Source organism: Lepidochelys kempii, chromosome 20, assembly GCF_965140285.1.
Source record: "Lepidochelys kempii isolate rLepKem1 chromosome 20, rLepKem1.hap1, whole genome shotgun sequence".
Taxonomy (NCBI): domain Eukaryota; kingdom Metazoa; phylum Chordata; order Testudines; family Cheloniidae; genus Lepidochelys; species Lepidochelys kempii.
In genome coordinates this window covers 4,326,248-4,351,964 of record NC_136399.1, presented here as the reverse complement: position 1 = coordinate 4,351,964, position 25,717 = coordinate 4,326,248, and the positions used below count along the sequence as shown (strand labels likewise).

At 56.3% G+C, this 25,717-nt stretch overlaps 3 protein-coding genes across 5 annotated transcripts; 1 reads left to right on the top strand and 2 right to left on the bottom strand.

The window, feature by feature from the left end:
- Nucleotides 1–804: 804 nt before the first annotated feature.
- On the top strand, nucleotides 805–13,042 carry AVIL (advillin). The gene is made up of 19 exons (XM_073318403.2): nucleotides 805–897; nucleotides 1,793–1,867; nucleotides 2,545–2,741; nucleotides 3,173–3,281; nucleotides 3,668–3,778; nucleotides 4,222–4,427; nucleotides 4,894–4,972; nucleotides 5,536–5,634; nucleotides 5,846–5,999; nucleotides 6,281–6,381; nucleotides 7,319–7,456; nucleotides 7,567–7,725; nucleotides 8,400–8,579; nucleotides 8,701–8,846; nucleotides 8,920–9,064; nucleotides 9,697–9,885; nucleotides 11,269–11,337; nucleotides 12,127–12,255; nucleotides 12,832–13,042. The coding sequence occupies exons 1-19, from the start codon at nucleotides 832–834 to the stop codon at nucleotides 12,943–12,945; spliced, it is 2,466 nt and encodes an 821-aa protein (XP_073174504.2). The 5' UTR covers nucleotides 805–831; the 3' UTR covers nucleotides 12,946–13,042.
- Nucleotides 13,043–13,097: 55 nt separating this feature from the next.
- Nucleotides 13,098–20,953, bottom strand: TSFM (Ts translation elongation factor, mitochondrial). Of its 3 annotated transcripts, none has more exons than XM_073318406.1 (8): nucleotides 20,848–20,953; nucleotides 20,231–20,383; nucleotides 17,472–17,600; nucleotides 16,927–17,049; nucleotides 15,991–16,075; nucleotides 14,465–15,029; nucleotides 13,308–13,423; nucleotides 13,098–13,227 (listed from the first exon to the last, which is right to left on the bottom strand). In XM_073318406.1, exons 1-6 carry the CDS (start codon nucleotides 20,908–20,910, stop codon nucleotides 14,611–14,613), a joined length of 972 nt encoding a protein of 323 aa, XP_073174507.1. In that variant the 5' UTR covers nucleotides 20,911–20,953; the 3' UTR covers nucleotides 13,098–13,227; nucleotides 13,308–13,423; nucleotides 14,465–14,610. The 3 variants fall into 3 exon arrangements, with proteins under 3 accessions (XP_073174507.1, XP_073174506.1, XP_073174505.1); XM_073318405.1 differs by having other exon boundaries at nucleotides 13,098–13,212; XM_073318404.1 differs by lacking the exon at nucleotides 13,308–13,423 and having other exon boundaries at nucleotides 13,098–13,212.
- A 1,754-nt stretch (nucleotides 20,954–22,707) lies between these two features.
- EEF1AKMT3 (EEF1A lysine methyltransferase 3) lies at nucleotides 22,708–25,413 on the bottom strand. Its single transcript, XM_073318332.2, has 3 exons — nucleotides 25,169–25,413; nucleotides 24,133–24,244; nucleotides 22,708–23,595 (listed from the first exon to the last, which is right to left on the bottom strand). Exons 1-3 carry the CDS (start codon nucleotides 25,400–25,402, stop codon nucleotides 23,204–23,206), a joined length of 738 nt encoding a protein of 245 aa, XP_073174433.1. The 5' UTR covers nucleotides 25,403–25,413; the 3' UTR covers nucleotides 22,708–23,203.
- Nucleotides 25,414–25,717: the final 304 nt, after the last annotated feature.

Here is a 25,717-nt window from a genome sequence, read left to right as displayed (position 1 = left end):
AATGGATCCAGAGCTTAGAAAACCCTGCTCTCTGCTGGGTGCCATCCCGGCTGGTGCAGGGAGCGGGGGTCCGGGCTGCTGTGCAGTGTGAATGCGCAGGTTGGCCTGACTCCGTTCGGGGTGGCACAAGAACCAGCTGGGTGGGGCCCACATGCCCTAACAGCTTCCATCTGCTGTGAGGGGCAGGCCAGGCCTGGGAAGGAGAATTCCTCCTTAAAGGGGCCATGGAGTCTTCCCAAACCCTGGCTGGCGTGACTCGGGGGAATTATCCTGAGGAGCTGGTGAGCTGTGGCTCCAAGGGAAAGCCCCAAATCCCAGGCACCAGCCTTTAGCATCACTGGCTGGAGGGGGGGGCGGGACACCTGCAGGGGTGAGCCCCTGAGATGTGGGGCGGGGCGGGGCAGATCCCCAGTGCTGTGAGACATGTGGGGGCGGGGCAGGGAGCTTCTCCCTGGGCGTTGGCTGCTGATTCACCCTGCACGTGCCACCCACGACGAACTTCCACCTCTCCTGGCCCTGGGTGTGTGCGTGGGGGCGAGGGGCCAGGGGGTGGGTGTCTCATCCAGAGAGTGCCCCCTGCTGAGCTGCTTGGGTTCCATCTCGTGCGATTTGGGGGATCCCCTACCCCACATCCCCTCGCTTCACCCCTTTAATTCCCTCCCCTCCCAAAGCATGCAGCTTCTGGGCAAAGCTTTTGCAGAAGCTTTTTACACCTCAGCTGGGACGTGTGCGGCTGTTCTCAGGCAGGAGTGTCGGGGGTGGGCTGCTCCTCTGGGCTGACTGTCTCCTCTTGCCTGGCAGCTCCCCGGTGAGTCCCCGGCGCGGGGCGCGATGGCTCTGAGCAGTGCTTTCAAGGCGGTTAACAACATGCCCGGCCTCCTCATCTGGAGGGTTGAGGTAAGTGGGGTGCGTCTCCCGCCTTGGGCTGGGATCCCCTTGGAGCTTGCAAGCTAAGCAGTGTCTGGCCTGGTAACTAGGACTTGGCTGGGAGACCTCCAGGGTGCAGAAGGGATATGGGCAGTTGGCTAGCGAGTACTTCCAGTGGGCCACTCGTCTTTTCCCACGGCCCTTTCATGGAGGCTGGGGTGTGGTGCCCTGGCCTAATTCCAACTCTAGCTCTTTATGCTAAAAGAAAAGGAGGACTGGCGGCACCTTAGAGACTAACCAATTTATTTGTGCATCAGCTTTCGTGATGCATCCGATGAAGTGAGCTGCAGCTAAACAGCTGCCACGCCCCTCCCCAGGGGAGGATACAGTCCAGTGGTGGATGTGCAGTACTTCCATAAACAGCTGCCACTCTCCCACCACAGAGATGGCTGAATCCAGTGGCGTAGATGGGCTACCCCTATAAATAGTTGTCGCCCCTCCCCAGAGGTGGCTGCATTCCAGCGGCAGATGTGCAGGACTTCCATAACCAGCTGTCATTCCACCCCCCAGAGGTGGCTGCATGGTTGCTGATCAGCAGGCCAAAGCTCACCCCCGACTCCCTAGGCTTCTGTCCAGATCCCCAAAGGCCCAGCTGGCTCCCTCCCTCCTGGTTCTTCCTTTTGCCAGCCCTGCCCTGTCTGGGGGACCTCGGCTCTGGCCGGCCTGCTGGGGAGAGTTTGGCTGGGCGCGGTGCTTTTCCCCTTGGGCCAGAACACACCCAATGCACCATTTTGGCTGAGCTGCTCCGGGGGTGGGGGAGAGGTGAGGGACGCTCTGCGGGGGGATGACTGTTGTGTGCCCCATGGCTGATGCCAGGACAAGGGGGAGGCTGCGCTGGTCTCAATGCACTTCTGCCTCCCCCCAGAAAATGGACCTGGTGCAGGTGCCTCCGAAATCCCATGGCAGTTTCTATGAGGGCGACTGCTACGTCCTCCTCTCGGTGAGTGCCCCCAGGGCTGCAGCAAACCCTGCTGGTGGGGCGGGCTCATTAACCCCCCAAGCCACCGACCTGCTGGGACTCGCCGCAGGTGCTGGTGGTAGAATTGGCTCCAAAGGGTGACGCGTGGTGCTGGGAGTGAAGCATCCGGTACTCACCCCAGGGCCCCTTGCTTTGCTTTAATCCCGGCGGGTGTGGGACAGACAAGCAGCTCGGGGAGGCTGCTTTGCAAAGCTGATCTCTTCCATTTCCTCCCTCCGCCCCCCCGTCTGTCTTGGAAGAGCAGTAGAGAAGGGGGGGGGAGATAGCACTGATGAAAGGCAAAAGCAACAGCAGTGGGTTTAAGCCTGACAAAAGAAAATGCTCTGCACGATGTCCTGTTAGCCTGTGGGACTCCCTGCCACATGATTTGGAGGCAATCGTTCCAGTTAAGATTAGCGGGCATGAGTGAGGATACAGCAAGGAGGGCTTCTCTGTTTCGGCTTCCGGGCAGGCACTGCCAAACTGATCCCCAGTTGTAGAGGGGCAGGGTGTCAGGAAGAAATTCCCTCCCTCCTCCATGCAGTGGAGGGGGTGGCATTTGCCAGCTGGGATCCGGGAGCACCTAGCCCCCGGCAGTCCCGATGCGGGATCAGCGGGGCAGAGGCTGGGTCACTCCTCAAGGTCTGTCCCTGCTGCAGACCCGGCGCTCGGGCAGCGTCCTGGCCCACAACATCCATTGCTGGGTCGGGAAGGGCTCCTCATGGGACAAGCAGGGCTGCGCTGCCATCTACACCACCCAGCTGGACGACTACCTGGGTGGGGGCCCCGTGCAGCACCGGGAGGTGCAGTGCCACGAGTCGGACCTCTTCAAAGGCTACTTCAAGCAGGGCATCATGTGAGTAGGAGGCTGAGGGGCCCTGGTCCCGGTGGGCCTGACCCACCAACCCTCCTGCTTGGAGTGAGATCCTGTCCCTCCATGGGGCTCCGGCTGCCCACCCCAGCCAGCCCCCACGCGGGCACATCCGGGGCGTGTGGCCTACAGGCTATCCCCAGCCCCCCGGGGGGGACATCCGGGGCGTGTGGCCTACAGGCTATCCCCAGCCCCCCGGGGGGGACATCCGGGGCGTGTGGCCTACAGGCTATCCCCAGCCCCCCGGGGGGGACGTCAGCCTGCAAGCGTTGCAAGGAGCTGTGCCCACAGCACCTTCTGGGGCTGGGGGGTGACGGGGCCGTGTTTGCCAGGGTGAGGAGGGTCCTGGCGGCCCCCGTGCGTGTCTCCCCTTCCCTGCTCTGGGCGCTCACCCTTCCCCCACCCCTCTCCCCCAGCTACAAGAAGGGCGGGGCGGCCTCGGGGATGACGCACGTGGAGACCAACGTCTACAACGTCCGACGCCTGCTGCACGTCAAGGGGAGACGGAACGTCGCGGCCACCGAGGTGAGCCTGGGCCCGGGCACTCCCGCCCCTGGCCTGGGCCCCCGCCTGCCCTACGGCAAGGCAGCCTCCCTGCGCCCCCAGCCCGGTTCCCTGGGGCCAGCGTAGCCACTGCCTTCCTGGCACAGCCAACGCTCTGCCCGCCCCATGCCCCCGGTGGGCCAGCTGCCTTCCCACCCTGCTGCTGGCGCGGTCCCTGCCTCCGTCCTCCCGATTCCCCCCGCATGGCGGCTGCCCCCCTGCCTGTGGCTGCCCTTCCCACTCTACTTCCACCACGGCCACTGCTGCTCGGTCCTCCCGCTTCCCCTGGCACCAGCATGGCTTCCTGCCCCCACCCCTGTGCCAGCCCCCTCACGGCCTCTTCTCCGTTCCCCCGCCCCCGGGCGCAGGTGGAGATGAGCTGGGACAGTTTTAACTTGGGGGACGTGTTCCTGCTGGACCTGGGGAAGGTCATGATTCAGTGGAACGGCCCCGAGAGCAACACCAGGGAGCGGCTGAAGGTAGGAACCCTGCCGGACCTGCCCCGCCCCGCCTGCCATTCCCATTACTCCCGCCGCTGTAGGGAAGAGAAGTTTGGAGCATTCCCCTCCCCCTGGATCTGGACCAGAACCAGCGCCCTGGAAGGGAAAGGCCCTGGACCCCACTCCCTGGCCCTACTGGGCTGGCTTGGAACCAGCGCGCTAGAGGTGGGCATGCTCTGTCCAATACCCAGGAAGGGCATTTGGCGAGCGCTGGTTCCTCTCTTCAGACCAGGTGAGCGTGCGGGGTGCCGGGCTGTGTTTGTCATCAGCCTGTGATAAGCCCTTCACCTGTCCCCTCCGTATCTGTCCGTCCTGCCTTTTCAGACAGCACAGGCTCTCGGGTGGGGTGAGGGGGTGCCTGGTGCCTTTGCCCAGCACCCTGCAGGGAGCCGATGATCGTTTTCTTGGGGGGTCTCGTCCAGGCCATGCTCCTGGCCAAAGACATCCGCGACCGGGAGCGTGGGGGGCGGGCGGAGATCGGGGTGGTGGACGGCGACCAGGAGGGAGCCAGCCTGGAGCTGACAACGGTGCTGCAGAGCGTGCTTGGAGACAGGCCACGGAAGATCAAACCCAGCACCCCGGACGAGGTGGTGGACCAGCAGCAGAAGACCACTGTCCTGCTCTATCGGTAAGCGGGGTGCAGTGCAAAGCAGCGAGTGGGGGAGGGGCGGCACATCACACAGAGGCTTCCGCATCTCACTGGCATTTGCCGGGCCTCACTCCCCATCCCTCGCTAATCCGCATCTCCCATGCAGGCTTAGACTGATCCAAGTGCAACGGAGCCGGCTGGGTTTTGTTCCTCGGGGATCTTCCTCCAGGGACGGCACCCCTGCTCCCAGCACGGCTGGCCAATTCCCAAACCAAGCCGGTCTCCTTGTGCCTGGTGGCTCCTAGATTTGCTGCAGCATCGCTGGGATGGGCCCTGACGGCCCTGTGCCTGAGAGACCTGTAGAAAGGGGAGCAGGTGGACACTGTCCCAGAGACCAGGGAACATTCCCATCGGCTTGCCCTGGTGTCTGCTCCCCTCCTGGGCCCTGAACCCCCCCACATCCCCAGCGCCCCTGGGAATAAATCCACCCCTCTCCTTTCTCTAGCGTCTCAGACTCCGGAGGGAAAATGCAGGTGCTGGAAGAGGCCGCGAGGCCGCTGGTGCAGGAGCTGTTGAGCCATGACGTGAGTGAAAGATGGGGGCCGCTGTGCATCATCAGGACTTTCACCAGGTGCCATTTAAAATCCACCTCTGTGCCCTGGGGCTTTGCTCCCGCCGCTGCACTTCACCCAGAGCTCCACCTCTGCCGGCCCGGCTCCGCCTGGCTCCCCCAGGGCGCCAGAGCCAGCCATCTAGAGCCCTCTTTGCAGGATGGCTCTAACTCTGAGACCGGAGGGGACGGATTATCCCGCAGCTGCTGGCTCCTTGCGCCTTCCTCTGGCGCTGGCCGCCGTCAGGGACAGGAGACGGGGCTGGCCAGACGTCGAGGCTGATCCAGTCTGGCAACTCCCACGACTCCTTCAATCCGGGGCAGGACTGAGCACTGGGGGGTGGTCCGGGAAGTTCCCGAACCGGCAAGTGGTGCATTGCAAAATCCCTCCCCCCTTTCTACGGCACCCTGTTTGGATCCCTTTTGCCCCATTTTAAGCCCCAACTCCCCCATTCGCGCCTTACAGGGCAAGGCAGAGGAGCATGGCATGGGGCCAATCAGCAGCCCCAGGAAGTGGTTTGACCTTTTCCTCCCCAGGACTGCTACATCCTGGATCATGCCGGGACCAAGATCTATGTCTGGAAGGGGAAGGGGGCTTCCAAGGCAGAGAGGCGAACGGCCATGGACAAAGCTCTGGTAGGACGGAGGTGGGGGGCGAGGGAGTCTCACTAACAGTGATGCACGTGCAGGGATGGGGAGGAGCCGATCTGGACCAGGGCCAAGTTGGGGGCCTGGAGTGAAAGCTGGATTCCTGACTCCATGCTGCCAGAGGGTGGGGGCCTCTTGCGGGGCATCCGGGTCGCACCACTGACCGGGCTCCTTGCCGTTTCCGCCCCTGGCCTGGCAGGAGTTCATCAACATGAAGGGCTACCCCTGCGGCACCAACGTGGAGACGGTGAACGATGGTGCCGAATCCGCCATGTTCAAGCAGCTGTTCCAGACATGGACCGTCCGGGACCAGACGGTGGGGCTGGGCAAAGCCTACAGCACTGGCAAAACGGGTAAGAAGAGCCTCCTCTCTCCTGGAGCTTGCAGGGTGCGGCTGCCGATCTGTCTGCAGGGAGACGTGGGGCACACAGCTGGTCTGCTTGTTTCCTAAGCTAGCCCCCTACCCCCCATGCCAAGGCCTTCCCCAGGGTGCAGGGACACAGCGTATGGGGGTAGATGCTGTAGGGTATGGGATACACATTGACCGCTGCAGCCCTGCTGCCTGCATCTGCTGCCCCCCTCTCTCCACCTAGGCTGTTGACCAAACCCCGATGCTTTTTTTTTTTTTTGGCAGCCAGAGTCAGCCAGGAGAAGTTTGATGCCATGCTGCTGCACACCCGGCCCGAGCTGGCCGCCCAGGAGCGGATGGTGGATAACGGGGAAGGGAAGGTGGAGGTAGGAGCCGTGAGTCGGCCTCGGGGCACTAAAGCCGAATGCTCTGTTGGGTGACCCCTCTGCCCTTTCCCTGGCAGTGCAGGTGTCTCTGGCGGAACCCCCCCCTGCCCTGCTGGGACAGGGGGATCCAGGCCCCTCCGCTCGCTGGGGGGCAGCCTGGTGCCCTCACGGCTGCTGCAATGCCCAAGCTGCAGGCGAGTTCAGCACCCGCGAGCAGCTTGGGAATCCTTAGTCGTCGGGACCGGCTGCACACGGAAGACACCTGAGTGGCTCGCGGCGTCTCTGGGCTGAGCTGTCCAGCCCTGTTCGGGCCCCTGGTGCTGATCAAAGACCCTCTGAATGACCCCAATGCAGGGGCGTGCACAGGAATAAAAATTTGGCCACTTCTGGAGGGGCGCTGTGTGTGCCCCCCTGCGGCCGGAGGAGCTGGCTCTCCCCACCGCGGCCCTGGGGCCGGTGGACCTAGCTCTCCCCTGCGGCCGGAGGAGCTGGTTCTCCCTGCTGCAGCCCCAGGAGCTGTCACGTCCCGCCCTGGCTGGGCTGGAGGAGCTTGCTTTCCATGCCCTGACCCCGGAGGAGTTCTGTACCCCCACTGATGGGGGGGGCCCAATACCCCTGCTTGCTCCCCCCTTGTACATGCTCCTGTGCCAAAGGGGGTCCTGCATCTGGCCGATTTCCCACGGCCCCCTTCCCTTTCCAAGTTTTCTGCAGGGAATGGGGGCGTGGGGTGGCCTCCCACTGGACTGATGCTCCCTGACAAAGCTCCCGATGCTATGGGGCAACAGTTTGAGTCTGGGGGGGGGGAAACCGGCTCTTAACGGCCCTGTTACAAAGACTGCCCTCGTCACGGGGTCAGCATGGACCGATCAGCTGCCTGAACGGCCCAGTGCTATGACTCGCGCTAATATCACTCCCGGCACGGTTGCGCTCATTCTAGGTCTGGAGGATCGAGAATCTGGAGCTGGAGCCGGTGGAATACCAGTGGCATGGCTTCTTCTTCGGCGGAGACTGCTACCTGGTGCTTTATACCTACGGTGTGAACCACCGGCCCCGCTACATCCTGTACCTCTGGCAGGTAGGCAGAACCCTGCACCCCGTCTCCGCTTCACGGGGCATTGCCTCGGCCGCAGGCGCGGAGACTCCTCCGGGCTGCCGTTCCGAGCCGGTCCCTCTGTGCGTGCCCAGGGTCGCCACGCCACGCAGGACGAGCTGGCTGCCTCCGCATACCAGGCGGTGGAAGTGGACCGGCAGTTCAAGGGGGAGCCGGTGCAGGTGCGCGTGAGCATGGGCAAGGAGCCGCGCCACTTCCTGGCCATCTTCAAAGGGAAGCTGGTCATCTTTGAGGTACGGCGTTGCCAGCCGGAGCAGGGGGAAGTGGAGGCCGGGGGCAGGAGACGCTGGGCTGGATTTTCCAGTCACCAGGGCAGTTGCGGTTTCAATTCGTGGCCAGGGCCACGGCCACGATCAGGGCCCCTTTGCGCCAGGGGCTGCATGAACACAGAGCTGGAGGCAGCCCTCACCCTGAAAAGCACTATCTAAAACGGACAAGGGGCGGGAGGGGAAACGGAGGCACGGCCCGGGGGAAAGGGACTTGCCCAAGGTCATGCAGTAGATCAGTGGCAGAACTGGGAACGGGACCCAGGTGTCTGTTCCACACTGTCTCAATTACAGGGCATAGACTCTCTCCTCCCCCCCCTTGTTGCTGGAGTGAGGTAGACGCAGAGTGGCCCCGGAGCAATAACTCTCCTGTGCAGGAGCTGGGGCTGGATCGTTTCACTGATGAGTTTCCCATCCCTCCTTCCTGCCACCGGTTCAGCCAGCACCATTCCCAGCTGTTGTGTCCTCCCTCCACCTTCTGCAGCATGAGGTTTCCCCCATTAGCTCTCTTCTTCCCTAGCATAGACCCTACCCGTGCTGGTCCTAACCCAGCTGGAACCCCTAGGCCCCGCTCTCTCTCCTGGGGCCCCATTGGGGCTCCTTCTCAGGCACCAGGGCTCAGTTCCCCCTCCCCCCCTCAGGGTGGGACATCCAGGAAAAGCAACAAAGAACCGGAACCGCCCGTAAGGCTCTTCCAGATCCACGGAACCGCCCAGTCCAACACCAAAGCCGTGGAAGTCCCGGCGTTTGCCTCGTCACTCAACTCCAACGACGTCTTCCTGCTCCAGACCCAGGCCGAGCACTACCTGTGGTACGGCAAGGTAAGGGGCGGCCTGGCACCGGCTGGGCAGCCAGCGGGAAGTGAAACCCCCCCGCAAGCGTTCCTCCCCCATCGCTGTGCGCCACGGACAGCGAATGCCAGCTTGTCTCCTTGCCCGCCAGGGCTCCAGCGGGGACGAGCGGGAAATGGCAAAGCAGCTGGCTGCAACCATCTGCGAGGGCACACAGGAAACTGTGGCCGAAGGGCAGGAGCCAGCAGCGTTCTGGGAAGTGCTGGGAGGCAAAGCCCCTTATGCCAGCGACAAAAGGTACCAGGGTACAGAGCGGGTTGCACTGACAGTCTCAGCCAGGGAGGGTTGCTGAAGGAGCTGTGTGTTGCAGGCTCCAGCAGGAAGTCCCAGATCACCCGCCCCGGCTCTTCGAATGCTCCAACAAGACCGGACGCTTCGTGGTGACGGAAGTGACCGACTTCGGCCAGGATGACCTGAGCGAAAGCGACGTGATGCTGCTCGACACATGGGACCAGGTGCGCTGGGAGAGCAAAAGCCACCGGATTCCCCACTTGCCCAGCCCCAAACAGGATCTGCCATCAGCCAGCAAAATCCCTGGGACTTGGGTATTCCAGGGGCCTTCTTAATTTAAGACACACCAGCGGTCCCAGTGTGAGAGTTGCCCAGAAGGAGGATAGCGGAGGGGTGGCTACAGGTCAGGGGGTCCTGGTAGAACTGGCTGTCTGGGGAACTTGGAGCTGGACTAGCAGAGGGGCTGTGGGTCAGGATTGAGGGGCATATGTGGGGGGGAAACGACCCAGGACTGGACGAGCAGGGGGCCACGGGTCAGGCTCGAGGGGATGTGGGTCAGGATCAAGGGGCTGCACACACAGCATCTGTTTGTGCTACCCCGGCTTATCAGTTTCATGAGCACCCAATTCACCCATTCTTGAGTGTTGGGGTGAGTGCTTTCTGTCCCTCTGCTGGCCTGGATCTAGGAAATCCATGAGCTCTAACTCAATCCCAGGCTCTGGGCTTGATGCACAAATCCCAGCTGAGGTTCTTTGGCCTCTGTTATGCAGGTCGACCAGGTTATTACAACCATCCCTTCTGGCCTTAAGCTCCAGTCCCATTCCCGTGCCTGGCCAATTTGCATTTCCTCTTGCAGGTCTTCTTGTGGCTTGGGAAGGATGCCAACACGATGGAGAAAGAAGCAGCGCTGGCCACTGCTCAGGAATATCTCTGCACCCACCCCAGCGGGAGGGACATTGACACGCCCATCTTGGTGGTCAAGCAGGGCTTTGAGCCACCCAACTTCACTGGGTGGTTTGTAGCCTGGGACCCACACAAATGGAGCGTGAGTATAAACAAGGTGGAAGCCTGGCCACAGCAGGTGGGTGGGAGAATCCAGCCGGGGCAGGGTTTATCATGCTCATCTGCCGCTCTGGATTAGAGCACACAGTCCAGAGGCATCTGCCTCTCAGGGCCTGGCCTCGAGCAGATGGGGAAATGCAACTGATCCTTAGACTAGCAGGAACCAGTGAGGGCTTTTCTGGTAAATCTTGATTGCAGATAAGGAGCGAATGGGGGAGATTGCTGAAGGCACACACGGGAGTCAGTTGCCCAGTATCCACTGCCTTTCCCAGGAGGCTGGGGGCCTAGCTGCCTTCGGGCTGATTGCCACCCTCAAGTCCTCAGTTTCATCTCTCCTCTCACTTGCATGGGACCAATGGAAAATGTAAAGACGGGAGGAGAAAGTTGAGGCAGCCCAAGGAGTAAGGCTGGGCCGAGAGCGCTTGGTCAACTGAGTGCGAGCAAACATCAAGTGTTTTAATACAGATAAATGTAAATATCTAGGAACAAAGAAAGTAGGCCATCCCTATGGCATGGGGGGCTCTCTCCTGGGGAGCATGATGGACAATCAGCTGAACACAAGCTCCCAGTGTGTTGCTGTGGCCAAAAGATCTAAAGTGATCCTGGGTTGTATAACCAGGTGAATCTTGAGTTGGAGGAGAGAGATTATTTTGCCTCCATATTGGGCACTGGTGCAACCAACAGCTGGAATCCCGTGTCCTGTTCTGGTGCCCACAATTCAAGAAGGATGTTGATAAATTGGAGATGGGGCAGAGAAGAGCCACGCGAACGACTAAAGGATTAGAAACCTGCCTTATAGTGATAGACTCAAAGAACTCAATCTATTTAGCACCATCTGTAAGTACCGACATGGGGAACGAATATTTAACAATAGGTTCTTCCCTCCAGCAGAGAAAGGCAGAACTTGATCCCCTGGCTGGAAGCTGAAGCTAGACATGTTCAGACAGGAAATAAGGCGTAAGCTTTTAATGCTGAGAATTATTAACCACTGGAACCATTTCCCCAGGGTCACGGTGGAGTCTCCTTCACTGACAGTTTTTAAATCAAGCTTGGACGTTTTTTTGAATGATCAGCTCTAGGAATTATTTTGGGGCAGTTTTCTGGCCTGTCACAGGTTAGACTATCACAATGGTCCCTTCTGGCTTTGGAGTCTCGATGACAAGGGATTCACTCAAGCCCCTCTCTCCTCCTCTAGTTGCATCCTCATGCTGACTGCAGGTGCTCCAGGCTCTGGTATGGTAAGAGCTGGGCAGTCCAGCTCCCACTTAGGGCACCTCCCTGTGAACAGGGCAAGACTCCACCCACCCTGTTATAACTGTGGCTAAGGGGCGAGCTGTGGGGTTCTCAGCTTTCTTTGTCCTTCCAGGAAGGGAAGACTTACGAGCAGCTGAAGGAGGAGCTGGGAGATGCTTGTGCCATTGTCAGGATCACAGCTGTGAGTTGTGTTTGTGGTGTAGGGAGGTGGCCGGAACTGGGTGGGATTCAGCTCAGGTGGCCAAAGACAGGGATGACTTCCAGAAAGCAAACTGACCACCCGTTTCCCCCTGCTGCAGAGCGTGGGGTGGGACATGTCACCTCCTGCCAGGTTAGGGGGTGTCTAGCCCTCGGGGGAGGCAAACACTTGAGAATCTGCACGCTGCTACTCCCCTATCTGGGCTCTCATTGCCCCACTGGGCCCATACTTACAACTTCTAGCTAGGCCACCTGCCCAGCTTAAGCGCTGAGCACCTGCCAAGCCCGTTAATCTCCTCACAGCTTCTACAAATCAGCCACTTAAGCGCCTAGACAAACTGCTGTGTTCAGATGGAGCGTTGAAGCAACAATCTACTAAGTTTACCTAGCACCTTCCACCTAGAGAGCCCAAAGCACACTGCAAAGGGCACATGTAGGCATGCTTTTCCCTGCCAGAGAAATGGAGCCACCCCTGGGGTAGAACACAACAGCTGTTTAACAGTGCATAGCAAAACTAGCCCATTTCTGGGCACAGGTGATGTGGGATCTTGTAGCTACATGAAACTGTAAGGGAACCTGCAGGGAGGCTGAATGCAATGCAAGGGATCCCAGCAATAACAGCTGGACCTTTTACGAACAGTAGCCGGGGCTCCTTCCTGCAGCCCCCTAACTGACTTAGGAGCAAAGGCTCAGCAGAGAGGGGCATGTCTCTCCTGCACTAAAACAACTTGACATGCTCTGGGGTGTTTCTCCTTCCACCCGCACTGCGTAGGATCTGAACGGGACAGCTCTCTCCCCCAGCTCTGGGGCCCACAGTGGTGGCGTGGCTCAGTTCTACCCTCTAGAAGTGCTAACTAACCAGGAGGAACTGCCAGGAGATGTAGACCCTGCCAAGAAAGAGGTGAGCTTTGGGGACCAGGTGCTTGGGCTCAGATCCTGCAGGGATTTAGCCCCCCAACTCCCACTGATTTCAACAAGCACCTAAACCTCTTTGGGAATCCAGCCCCGGCTCACTAATGCGGAAGGTTTTTGAAAAGCTTTCCTCCCTCCGACAGCGCGCTGGAGGAGGAGCTGAGGGTTTATTAGAGAGGCCTGGGGGGAAGTTCTGCTGTTCTACCCCCTGCACTGGCTCTTGCTACCTCCCGGCCCTGGGCTGTTCCACAGGTTGTTGGGCTTCCATTGAGTCAATGAATTTCTGTCTCTTAGTAAGTGTCTAGTGTGCACCCCCGGCTTCCCTGCGTACTGTAACCAGGGGGAGCTTTTGTGGGCAGCCCTGGCCTCTCCACAGAGCCACTCAGCTTTCCGCTGCTGGAGGCAGAGTCCCAGCCCAGCACCCCTTTGGCTCTACCGAAAAGCAGCCTGGCCTCCCTTCCTACCTAGTTGTGCCCCCTTAGGTTCCAAAATGACCTTCCCAAGGCCACTGCACACACTGCCGTCCCGCCCCCCCCGCTAATCTGCCCGGCGTTTTCTCTGCCAGAATTACCTCTCCGAAAGTGACTTTGTGGCAGTGTTTGGAATCAGGAGGGAGGAATTTGCTGCTCTTCCCAGCTGGAAGCAGATCAACTTGAAGAAAGAAAAAGGGCTCTTCTAATGAAGAGAACGGAGCACCCAGTCAACAGGCGGAGAGCAGCCGGAGCCCCATGTCCTGGGGGTGGGCTCTACCACACCTGGGACCGAAGCAGTAAGGGACCGGGGGGGTGGGGGGGTGGTTTTTACTCTTGCAAGCGTACTCAATAGCTGATATTTTAGCTTTCTATACACATTTATTGTCATTGCCTTTGTGCCTGTTGGGGATCTGCTGCACAGCCAGGCATGCGGACTGCATTTCCGCTTCACCCATCCGGCCAAGCGCCAGAAGCTGGAAAACAAAACACTACGTATCACTCGCTACTACAGCTTCCCAGCTTCAGCCACGATCTCAAACATTTAGTGCTGTTGGCAGGACAACTGTACCTGCCGGCGTCTCCTCTCCTGAGGAACGCTTCCTGCAGGCGATGCTAGTTTGCAACCAGCAGAAAGTCCAGTTCTAGCCAGTCTTCTGCCTGTAGCCCCTTCTCCACCTGGGACTTCTTAAAAAAATAAAGATGTATCATATGAACTAGATGTTGTGCTTTGATGCTTACTACCAAGCAAGCTGGGTGGACAAGTGTGTGGGTGAGCCATGCCCACCTGCCCTGCAGCTGGCACTTCATTCCCTAGTGCCCAGGTGGATTTCTCCTAGGACCTGCCAAGAAGTTCTTTAACCCCCATTTCTTCAGCTTTGCCTCTGCCCATCTTGAGTCAAACAGAATCAAGACCCACCACTCCCAGCCTGCTGCTAGACCTCAGCAGCCAGGCGTTTAACTGAGTCACCTGTGTACTGTAACCAAGTTACAAGCTCCCCAAGGCTGTGACATGTCACAGCTGCAGCCGGTAACAGATCAGACTCCCCCTTGGACACACCTAGCCAGAGATCTATTACAGGCTGAAAATTTCCTATATGCAAAGATTGTGGCCCCTTTATCACAGAGGAAGGTGGCAGTCCTGCATACAGGCCAAATACTCACTGCTGTTTGGGGTGGAAGCTTCTCCAGGTGGCTAGCCAAGCACTGGGGCCTTGTTCCTAGTGAGCAGCGTACATGGCCCTGGTCAACTGCACCTGCTGAAGAAATAGCTTGTGCCCCTTGAGACATCACTCAGTTCCTGGTGGGACAGTGGGCCCAGGGGAAGGAACTGTTCTTCGGGAGGGTCTAAGCAACATGAGGCAACATGCCTGCCCTTGGGGAAAGAGAAGCTGCAGCCCTTTACTGTTACTGTCCAGGGGAGGGGATGTGAGTGAAGGGACTAATCTGGTTTTGTGGGAATAGCTTAAGAGTAGGAGAGTCTGGGATCAGCAGATGGATATTGGTCTAAATGGCTAAACCTCAGAGGGTCTCTATCCTGGCCCAAAAGGGTTAAGATTATTTAAATATATACTCCAGCACATCTAGCCTGAACCATCAGCCGAGATCCAACGCTCCCTGCTGACTTCCCTAGAAACAAACAGGCCAGCCCATTTTATATAAAATGCCCACAGATGCTTAGTACAGGACAGTTACCAAGGTCCTTTAATGCTTTGCAAAAAAAGTTACCTGTATTAAATGTCCAGCACATGAGATTAATTCATTATTGATCCCGTCTCATAATTATTTCCTTACTGATCCAATATGTAAATGCCCGGCCCCAGGCCGCAGAGGTGAGATTACGAAGAGTTTTCTTGTGTGAGATGTTGCTGTGTCTACTCTGCTTCTGGTATCTCTGTGTCCTCTCCACACTCAAACCGCACAAAGTCCAGCACAGACACGCCTTGGGGCTGCACGTACTGGCCCAGGGTAATGCTGGGGTCCAGCAAGAAAGGTTGGGCGAGCATTTTGGTTTCCATGTCTCCGCCAGGTTCATCCTCCAGAGATCCCACCGACAGAGGGGCCATTCCCACGACATGCTGACCCAGCCTCCGGCCTAGATCAGCAAGGTTTGACTTCTGGCTCTGCTCAGATGCTTGGCAGATCACTAAGGCACCGTATTTCCCAAGCACCATGTTAGGGAGGGAGGGATTAGCCGCTGGCAGTGCCCCGTGGACGTAAGAGCCAATGTAGTAGGTCTCTGGTACTGCCACCCACGCAGCCCTCTTGACAGCCATGTTCTCCCCTAGTTTGCCTTTAAAAACCCAAAACGAGAACAGGTTTTATTTCACAGTTAAAGGTACAGATCAGGCTGAGGGTTCTGGGGCAGGGCTATTTGCTGCAGCTTTCTGCCCTCTCCCCCACTCCTTTAAGATGTCAGTTTCCTTGGTAGTTTTGCTGCTCAAGGAGCGTAAGGCTGGAGAGTTGTCTCAATATAGGTACTAGGCCTGTCCCCCTCCCGTGTATTTACAAACAGAAAACCCCTTCCTGTAAGAAAGGGAGCTTGGCTAGCTTACCGCTTATTGGAAATGTTAGGCTATTGCAGTGGTTCCCAGACTTGTTCCGCCGTTTGTGCGGGGAAAGCCCCTGGTGGGCCGGGCCGGTTTGTTTACCTGCCGTATCTGCAGGTTCGGCCGATCGCGGCTCCCAGTGGCCGCGGTTCGCTGCTCCAGGCCCATGGGAGCGGCTGGAAGAGGTGGTCAGTACATCCATTGGCCTGGAGCAGCAAACCGAGGCCACTGGGAGCCGCGATCGGCCGAACGTGCGGATGCAGCAGGTAAAAAACCGGCCCGGCCCGCCAGGGGCTTTCCCCGCGCAAACGGCGGAACAAGTTTGGGAACCACTGCGTTATTGCAATGTACTGTAAGTCTAAAGGGATGCCCCACCTCAGAAAACTCCCTCTGAACTACTTTGCAGCAGTACTAGTTCTGAGAGCTTGTGAGCGGTTATAGGACAGTTCCCAGAATTTAAAGGTCCCCAGTTGAGCCTCACTGCATCCTCAGTGCTGTCAGAAACACTGGCACAAGCAGTTTCCGTGAGGCTGGAAACGGACAAGATTCATGCCAGCCAGCCCCTCTGAACACAGGATAAAAGGTGGAATCCTCTCAGGGGAAAGGGTTTCTCAGTCAATCCCACACAAGGATGATGGAAGCCACACAAACAAACGCCTCCCTGATTTCTATCTTCTAACCAGCCTCTTATACTAGAGCGCTCACCTATAGCGAGAGCCAGCTGGTCACTGAGCAAACATCCAGCAGGCCCGGTCCGCAGTTGAGAAAGCTCAGCTGCCTTCATGAAATGCTGAAAGAGACGAGAGACAACACATTACGCTGCAAGCCCCTGACTCTAGGAGAGTAGTAGCCCCCACCTAGCTACTCCAACAGACGCCTGATGTGGTATATCCTCACACAGCACCGCCAGACGACCTCCTACTCAATCGACTTCTGTACATTGGAGATTACTCAGAACAAATTCCTCCAAAACTTCAGCACATCCCCTAATTCCAACAAGGATTTTGAGACAGGATAGCTGCTTATCCCAGCAAAGTGGCTTGGCCGAATACTCATGATTGGGAAGGACGTCTTAGTCAGGCCAGCATCCGCGAGAATTCCACTTCAGTGAGATGCATATAACGTACTAAATCCACCTTCCCAAGGTCAACAGAAGAACTATTCCGTCAACCTAGCGCTGGCTACATGGAACTTAGGTCATCTTAACGATGTTGGTCAGGGGAGTGGCTTCTTTTTTTTTTTACACTCCTGAGCGAAGTAGCTGGGTCGATCTAATTTTCTCGTGTAGATTCACTCTAAGCCTACACTCAAAGTTTTGCTGATATAGCTATGTTGGTTAGGAGTGTAAAAAAAGTTACATCCCTGAGACAACATAACTGTAACATCGAAGTCTCAGGTGTAGGTAGACCCAACTGCACTGCTAGAAGTGTGCTTCAGGCGGCCTACAGTGTGTCTCCACTAGGGGGCTCTCCCAGCATTGCTATATTGGCAAAGGCATGCAGACAAGGCCAACGTATCTCTGTGGCTCAATAGCACTTCCCTACCTCATGGAGGTGTTGGGAGGAAAATATATTATTAAAGAGTGAGAGGTGGTCAGGTAACGGGGGGAGGATATAAGTACTTTCGATAGATCTCTCTCACCTTGGTATATGTGGTTAACTGGTCTTTAGCGCCTTGATGGTGGAACATTGTCCCAGCTGCTGCTTGTTGAACTAACTGTTGAAATTTGGCATTTCTGGCCACAAAGTCTGTCTCACAATTCACCTGGTAGAGAAACAAAGCTGATTATTCTGAAGTCATTGTCTGACAGCTGCCATTCCACTTAAGGGGTGGCCGTTACAGCAGTCAGAGCTGCTATCCGGGAAGTCAGCGACAGAAATAAGCCCTCCAGCTTTTCAGAACAGGAACTCCCTGTGGCTATTACTATTCTATTTAGGACAGACTGAGGGTTTGTTCCTGCTTCTGCAGTTTAAAGGAATCCCTTTAGTATCATTCATGCCAGACATTCTCTATTAATCATGATTTGACTAGACAAATTTGTCTATTTAATATTTTAACCAAGTTAAACTCCCAGCTGCAAGATTTGAACTTATGCACACAGGCCAGCTCAAGGGATAGGGGAAGCGACTCACTCTATCCCATGAGCCCAAGGAAAGGGTCCCCCACACACTAGTGGAGGAGCTTACCTCCACCATAACTGCCGCGTTCCCCTCCCGCAGCAGCCCGATAAGGCCTTCTTTTGTCTTCCTGCCCTGTAGTTTGGAAGCTTTGCTCCATCCCTCCTTTTGGGCCTGCTCATGCAGCCAGGCTTCAGCCTTTGAAGACAAAACCAAGATGAACCCAACAAAAGTCAGTTCAGAGACTAAACTCTCTCCTAGACCTAAGCTTTGTAATACTGAAAGTGGAAAAGTCACCTCACAGGAGAGACCGTAATGGTCAGACCACGTCCTAATGGTTCCACAAAACGCAAGAAACCCAAGCCAACATGACACTGACCAGCTGTGTGGTGCTGTCACATTTGGGATAATTATTTGCAGTGCCATTATAGATATTTTGGTCCCAGAATATGAGAGAGACAAAGTAATATCTTTTATTGGACCAACTTTTGTTGATGGAAGGTACAAGCTTTTGCGCTACACAGAGTTCTTCAGGTCTGGGGAAGAAAGCAGAGCGCCTGAGCTAAATACAAGTTGGGACAGATTGTTAAGCAAGAGGAGTAACGCATGTTGGAGGTGGTCTCTTGAAATGAAGTGGGCAATTGGGGGTTAGATTCTTATGTATAAAGGGTTTGAAGTGGGCAATTAAGGGGCGCAGCAGTGAGGTGTGTTACAAATTGTTGCAATGAGCCATTATACCAGCATCCCCGTTAAGTCCATGGCTTTTGGTGGCTAGCAGAGTTATGAATTTAAGTTCCCAGGCTTGCCTTTTGAAGGTGTTGGGCAGGTTTCCCTTGGGGACAGTACCGAAAGATCAGATATGGAGTAATCACTTTGTAACAAGTTGTCCAGTGGCACCTTAAAGACTAACAGATTTATTTGGGCATAAGTTTTCGTGGGTAAAAAACCACTTCTTCAGATTTCAGAGTAACAGCCGTGTTAGTCTGTATTCGCAAAAAGAAAAGGAGTACTTGTGGCACCTTAGAGACTAACCAATTTATTTGAGCATAAGCTTTCGTGAGCTACAGCTCACTTCATCGGATGCTACCCACAAGTACTCCTTTTCTTTTCACTTCTTCAGATGCATCTGAAGAAGTGGTTTTTTACCCCCGAAAGCTTATGCCCAAATAAATCTGTTAGTCTTTAAGGTGCCACCAGACTCCTTGTTGTTTTTGTGGATGCAGATTAACACGGCTATCCCCTGATACTTTGTAAAAAGTGTTCACCCACAGGTGATATGGTGCTTTTGTCTTATACCATTTTTCGGGGCGAGTTCATTCGAGAGCTGAGTAATTGGTTTCACCCATCTAATTGTTAGGGGGGTATTTGATGCACTGGATGGGGTACAGCACATGTTACAACAGGCATATGTAGGACCCATGAATCTTGAAAGGTATGTTGGGGAGTGTTGATCATTGTAGCAGTGGAGATGTGTCTGCAGATTTTGCACCTGTTGTTCTCGCAGGGTCTGGTGCTGCTTTGAGTTGGTGTGTCCTGGTCTGTGGGGAGCTTGCTTCTAATTAAAAGTTTGCCAAGGCTGGAGGGTTGTTTGAAGGCCAGAAGAGGGGGTTCAGGAAACATTTCTTTCAGGACATGGTCCCCATCAAGTATGGGTTCTACTTGTTTGATGATAACCTGTAGCAGTTCCAGCGTGGGATAGCAGGTAACTAGGGGGGTGAAGTCAGTGTGTTTCTTTTTCTTGTATTGATGCAGGTTCTTCCAGGGTATGTGGGTGGCCCTTTCCATGATATGATCTACTTTGCTGATGAAGTGTTCTTGTTTAGCGAAGGCAAATTTAAGTGTGTTTAGGTGCGTATCCCAGACTTTCTCTTGGGAGCAAATTGTGTGGTAACTGAGTGGCCGCAGATAACAGATTTTTTTGGTGTGTCTGGGGTGGTTGCTTTGCATGGTGATCAGTGGCTTCTTGTATAGCATTGTTAGTAGGATCCCACTGTTGAAGCTGACTGTGGTGTCCAGGAAGCTGATGTTGGTGTGGGTGTGCTCTAGAGAGAGTTTGATGGATGAGTGGTGGGTGCTGAAGTTGTGGTGGAAATTTAAGGGAATTTAGATCTTTGCCCAGAGGATGAAAATATAATCCAAGTACCTCAGGTATATTGTTCGTTTTGTGGTGCACTTTTCCAGAAATTCCTCCTTGAGGTGATCCATGAAGAGGATGGTAAAGTCGGAAGCCACACCAGTACCCCTTGCTGTTCCCCTGGTTTGGACAGTGTTGTTAAATGTGATGTTCTTGGGAGCGAGGATGACATCGATGAGTTTGGCAATATGTTTTGAGTGGATTTCCAAACATCCCTAATACATACAAGATAATGCACAACGTCTTCTTTCTGACCTTCTGCCCCTGATCTACTTATGCCTTGAGAGCAGGAAACTAAATTCCCCATGCATCTTTCTGTGTCAGCTTGTACAGCTATAGAGATCACAACATTATCCAGACCTTTCTAAAAATCACGACCTTGATGATCAATTTCCGTCGGAGAGAGTCCTACATAATGATTACAACAGAAACGCAATTAAACCTATTACCTTGGTATCTATGCACCATCTCCTTTACTATGGACTGAGGTAAGTAAGAGAAACCACTCAGTTTTAAATATATCCTTCCTTTGTTTTTATACACCTGCATGCAGTGAGTTGCCCTCCCTCTCCAAAGTAGAGATTCCAGTCTCATCTCATTCAGATTAACATTTTGAAAGAAGCTAAGGGAGTTAGGTACCCAAATCCCACTGACATTCAGTGCAACGTCAGGGTGAAGTCCAAGCAGCTCTCACCTGTTTGGAGTCGCCACTGAACTTCTCTAAGGCTGTCTTACAATTCACGAAGGAATAACCGGTTTTCTTCCTGAGCTTCACCAGCAGCTCCTTATCCGCTGCAAATGCACGGAGACCAGCGTGAAAGAGACAAACCAGCCGCCGGGAAACGACCTGCCAGCAGGGAGGAGATAGAGTTGAAGTCACCTGCATGCTCAAGCCAGGGGGTAAGGAACAGCCTCACGCATGCGCTCAAAGCCCAGCCCTGCTGTCTACCTCAGCGTTGACGGAGGTCAGCCCCCTACCCTGTAACCCCTTCCTCTCATTTGCTCCCCAAGGCTCCATGCGCCTTACTGCCTCCCTCCCACCCTGCTGCTCGTTGATGCACAGGCTCAGGAGGGGCCCTCGGCCTGGGGCAGCACGTGGCTGCAGTGACAGCCCCGGGACGCCTCATCCCAGGGGTCGCCCGGCGCCTCCCACTCGCGGGGGGGGGGGGGCCTACCCCGAGTCGGGAACCCAGGCGTCCTGCCCCGCCCCAGGAGCCAGGATAGGCTAGAGAGGGAGGGGCGCACAGGGGAGCCGAGGGGCTGGGACCAGCTCGCGGGGGAGGGGCAAGGCCCCGGCCCCTCCCCCCTCACCGGCCGCGGTCGGGCCCCCCCGCGCAGGGGGCCGCAAACTCCGGTCAGCGCCGCCCGCTGCATCCTGGGGCCGGCCGCCACGGCGCGCACGTTATACGTCACACGCCGCGCAGCCTATAGGCGCCGGCGCGAGCCGCCAGCCCAAGGGCGCGTGCGCAAGAGGGGCCTCCGCCACCCCACCGACCGCGTCGGCGCCGTGAAGCCTCGCGCAGCCGATTGGCCGTCGCGGAGGGTGACGACGGAAGCCAATGGCAGGGAGGCGGGGGAGGGAACGAGCCGTTTCATTGGCGGCTGGAGCAGGGAGGGCGGGACAACGGACCTTCTGTTCATTTACATCTCCCACCCCCAAAGGCTACCCTGCCCCCCTCCTCCCTGTACCTCCAGCCCATGCCCCTCCCACCTGGGGAACCCAGGAGTCCTGCTTCCCCTCCCCTCCCCCAGCCAGGAATGGAACCCAGGAGTCCTGCCTCCCAGACCCTCCCTCATTGGCCTCCCCTCCCAGGATTGCCCCGAAGGCCAGCCATAGAACCCAGGAGTCCGGCCTCCCCTCCCCCAGCCAGGAATGGAACCCAGGAGTCCTGCCTCCCCTCCCAGGATTGCCCCGAAGGCCAGCCATAGAACCCAGGAGTCCGGCCTCCCCTCCCCCAGCCAGGAATGGAACCCAGGAGTCCTGCCTCCCCTCCCAGGATTGCCCCGAAGGCCAGCCATAGAACCCAGGAGTCCGGCCTCCCCTCCCCCAGCCAGGAATGGAACCCAGGAGTCCTGCCTCCCCTCCCAGGATTGCCCCGAAGGCCAGCCATAGAACCCAGGAGTCCTGCCTCCCCTCCCCCAGCCAGGAATGGAACCCAGGAGTCCTGCCTCCCCTCCCAGGATTGCCCCGAAGGCCAGCCATAGAACCCAGGAGTCCTGCCTCCCCTCCCCCAGCCAGGAATGGAACCCAGGAGTCCTGCCTCCCCTCCCAGGATTGCCCCGAAGGCCAGCCATAGAACCCAGGAGTCCTGCCTCCCCTCCCCCAGCCAGGAATGGAACCCAGGAGTCCTGCCTCTCCTCCCAGGATTGCCCCGAAGGCCAGCCATAGAACCCAGGAGTCCCGAGGCCCCATCCTCTACCTGTGCTCTCCCCTTCATGACCAATTAACCCTAGAAAGGGAGGGTGCAGCAAAGCCTGGCCCATAGCATGCTGGGGGCCAACTGCTCATTGCCCTGCTGGAGTCATATCGGCCCCGTGTAACACACTCAGGTTGCCTGCAGGGTGGAGAGAATCGGTGCAAGTCCTCTTGCCTCAGCTCTTCCCGTGTGCGTTGTGACAAAACCCGCCTGCTATACACACAGACATGCCCGTTTGATAGAGCCCCAAGGCTTTCTCCCGGAAGGGAACATTTCTATGTAGTTGTAAGGTAGGTAGTCAGGTTCCAGAGTAGCAGCCGTACTAGTCTATGTTTGCAAAAAGAAAAGGAGTACTTATGGCACCTTAGAGACTTGGAAAGCACCACCCATGCGGGGTAAAAGTGAAGGGTGTACACAGGGGTAGCTGACACTGATCAGCAGCCAAGAAAGTGCCCCTCCTCCCTGGAAAGTGGCTGGGCGTGGGGCAGAGGCTGAGGGCAGTTCCTACAGCACGTGCAACCTTTAAGACACTGAGTGCTCACGCATCTATTTCTACTTAAATAAAACCCAAGGGAGAGCCTTCATTACCTCTTGAGAGAAGAAATGTATCCTGCACATAAGCAGAGCTGCATTGCCATCTAGAGGTCCAGAGCCTAACCCAAGACAACGTGTGGTTGTACAAAATGGTTTGTAGAACTCTTTTTCCCATCCCCACAATTCCCAAGGAGGCGTGACACATGAAATATACCTTTAATTCAAATATGAAAGCAATGAAAAAAATATATTTAGCCAAATTATAGGAACAAGGCACCGTGGTGTCTCTTAAGAGACGTTTAATGCTCTTGGTGGTTTCAAGTCACTTGGCTTGCTTCAGTGGCAGAAGGGAATTTGGCTTGGAAGGCCAGGGTTCCAGGGATGGGCCTAAAACAGCCATCCTCTTAAAGATCTTGGCTTTTAAAACTTCCACTGACAGTAAGAAACTCTGTCTCCAGGTCTGGGGCAAAGCTAAAACCGAGCTTCTCTCCCCAGCTTGAGGGTGGTGGTGGTAACATCTTGGGTCCATATTGCCGGCAGAACGGAAGAATCTGGCCCTCTGCATCCTTAGCTAGGCAGAGTCAGCACCCATGCTGTGTACTCCATTTTGGCTGCTGGTGGCTCACTCAGCTGGGATCACGGCTCTCAGTTTGGAAAAGCCAAAGGCCATGTTGTGTCTGTCCCTTTCCAGCCAGGGAGAAAGGTATGCCCTAACCTCAGCTATTCTGCTTGCTGGTGACTCTATATATGTTAATATTCTCATTGTCATCTCTATAGGCCAGTTCTGAAGTGAAGTGCAGTGGGAGCAGCGCCTCGTAGAACACATCTGTGCTGTGCTCCTGCCGCATTTTGGAAGACAGGTAGATGGTTGAATGAGGGCCACAGAGGTGCTGGAGGGTCTTGATTAGCAAAGGGTACGTGTCTTTCAGGTAGACTATGTCTGCGCCCAGGATGAAGTCATAGTCTCTCAGGAACTCCTTGTGGTCCAGACCCCAAGACAGAGCACAAACTTTGACCCGAGCCGAATGCTCTGCTGGCACATTCTTTTGGACGTTCTCCTGTATCTGCTCCAAAGCCAGAGGGAGATCTGTGATGGTTACATCTCCTCCTGGAAAAGACAAGAGCAACCCAGAAGGCATGGGTGTTGGTTAGGAGAATCAAACCCTCCCGGTATGCATTATCCAGACGTTGCAGGATTTTCATTGGCTTCCCGGATGCACGACCATGCAACAGACCCATTTGTCCCATCCCCAGGCTGTCTATACATACTAGCTAACGCAGGGATAGAGGAGGCCCAGCACGCTGAGCCTGCAGCTACCATCCTCTTTAACCTACAGGCTGTACTAAATATGGGGACAGCTGTAATCTTTGCCACCCTGTATGCAGATGAGGCCCTTGGACTTCCACGAAGCTGCTGATTCCATCTTTATATTAGCAAAGTTGGGCACACCTGTGAGCTTTCGCTAGCAGGCCAGTTAAAAAAAACAATCAATAGGTCTCTCTGTACAGCGTGTCTGCATCAGGTCCCATTTAGGGAGTTAGACTATGGTGATAGGTAGTTTAGAAATGCCACAGATCAGATGCATGACTACCCCCCCCCCCCCGCCCCCATGCTTCAGCTCAGCTGTCAAGCAACTGTACCTACCGAGCAGGGTGGCAAGGATGCCAACGATGCCCGTCCCAGCGCCCAGCTCAATCACCTTCTTGCCCTGGAAGTTGAGCTTCTGCTTCTCAAAATATTTACACAGGGTTAAAGCCTTCAGCACAGAGACACAGATGGAGAATGGGGCCATCCAGTGGTATACAGGACAAGAGAACAAAAGCATAAGGGAGACAGATCCTCTTGCACTGACTCTTAATTGACAGATTTAGGGAGAAACTTCCCCTCCAGAGTGGTTATTTCTTAATGACCTGTTACAGGGCTTCTTGCACCTGCCTTTGAAGTATTGGCCACTGACAAAGATGGGATTCTGAATTAGATGGGCCACAGGTTGAAGTGAGCTGTAGCTCACGAAAGCTTATGCATCCGATGAAGTGAGCTGTAGCTCACGAAAGCTTATGCTCAAATAAATTGGTTAGTCTCTAAGGTGCCACAAGTACTCCTTTTCTTTTTGCGAATACAGACTAACATGGCTGTTACTCTGAAACCTAAAATAGACAGGATTTGCAGCTGAAGAACAGGAACTTTGGGGGCGACAGAGGAACAGTTGAGAGGCTACAGCTTCCCAAGGCCAGGGACATCTCCGGAGCCACACAGAGAGCCCCCACTTTATCTGATGAACCTGCTGCTCCCCATGAATGGGGGCACCAAGACGCCCTACAGGCACTGGGGGACACACCTCCACTTTGTGCTGAGCCCCCACCAGTCCCCACTCCGTGTGCTGTGGGATGCCCCATCCCCAGAGCTCAAAGGTTTCCAGCCAACTCCCACGTTCCAGCTCTCCCCACCTCCTTGCCAAACATCCTATCTCCCCCCCACTTTCCCCCTCCATCCCTGCTCCCACCACCTCCAAGCCAGCCCTCCCCAGAGCCTCCTAATCTCGCAGCTAATCCTCCCCCTGCACTTTAGGGCATCCACCCCCCCCACACACACACTGCATCCATCTCCCAATCCCCCCTGCACCCAGCCCCCACATTTCACCCGCCCTCCCCACCGGGCTCCTCTGCACCCTGCCCCTCACCGCCTCCCAGACGGGCGCTGCCACCCCGAGCCGGCCCCCGTGGTGCTGGGCGATGGTTAACACGTGGCCGCAGAAGCTGAAGCAGGTCTCCTCGGGGAAGTCGTCGGCGAAGAGCCCGACCTCCCGGGGGAACACGGCCTCCAGCCCCTCGGGGGCGGCCTCCGGCGGCTCCCGGTCCGCCACCGCCCCGCCGACCTCCACGTGGCAGAAAGGCGGCTGCCTGGACGCAGCCATCTTGAGGCGCCCCCGCCCCCTGATTGGATAGGCGGGGCCAACCTGCTGCTCCCATTGGAGGATGGGCTCCGGGGGGGAGGAGCCTAGCCCTGCTCACCTGGGGCAGGTGAGCGGTCCATCATGGGCTGCTGCCGTTTCTAGGCATTTGTTTCCATGGGGCGTCATCACTGGCATCCAAGTGACTTGGGACATCGAAGGGCCGGGCCTGGCCAGCCCCACTGCCCCGAGAAGTAGCAGCTGAGTGGGGCACAGAGAGGGGAAGGGCCCTTGCGACATTGGCATCCACTTATTATTAATTATGATCATGGTAGCGAC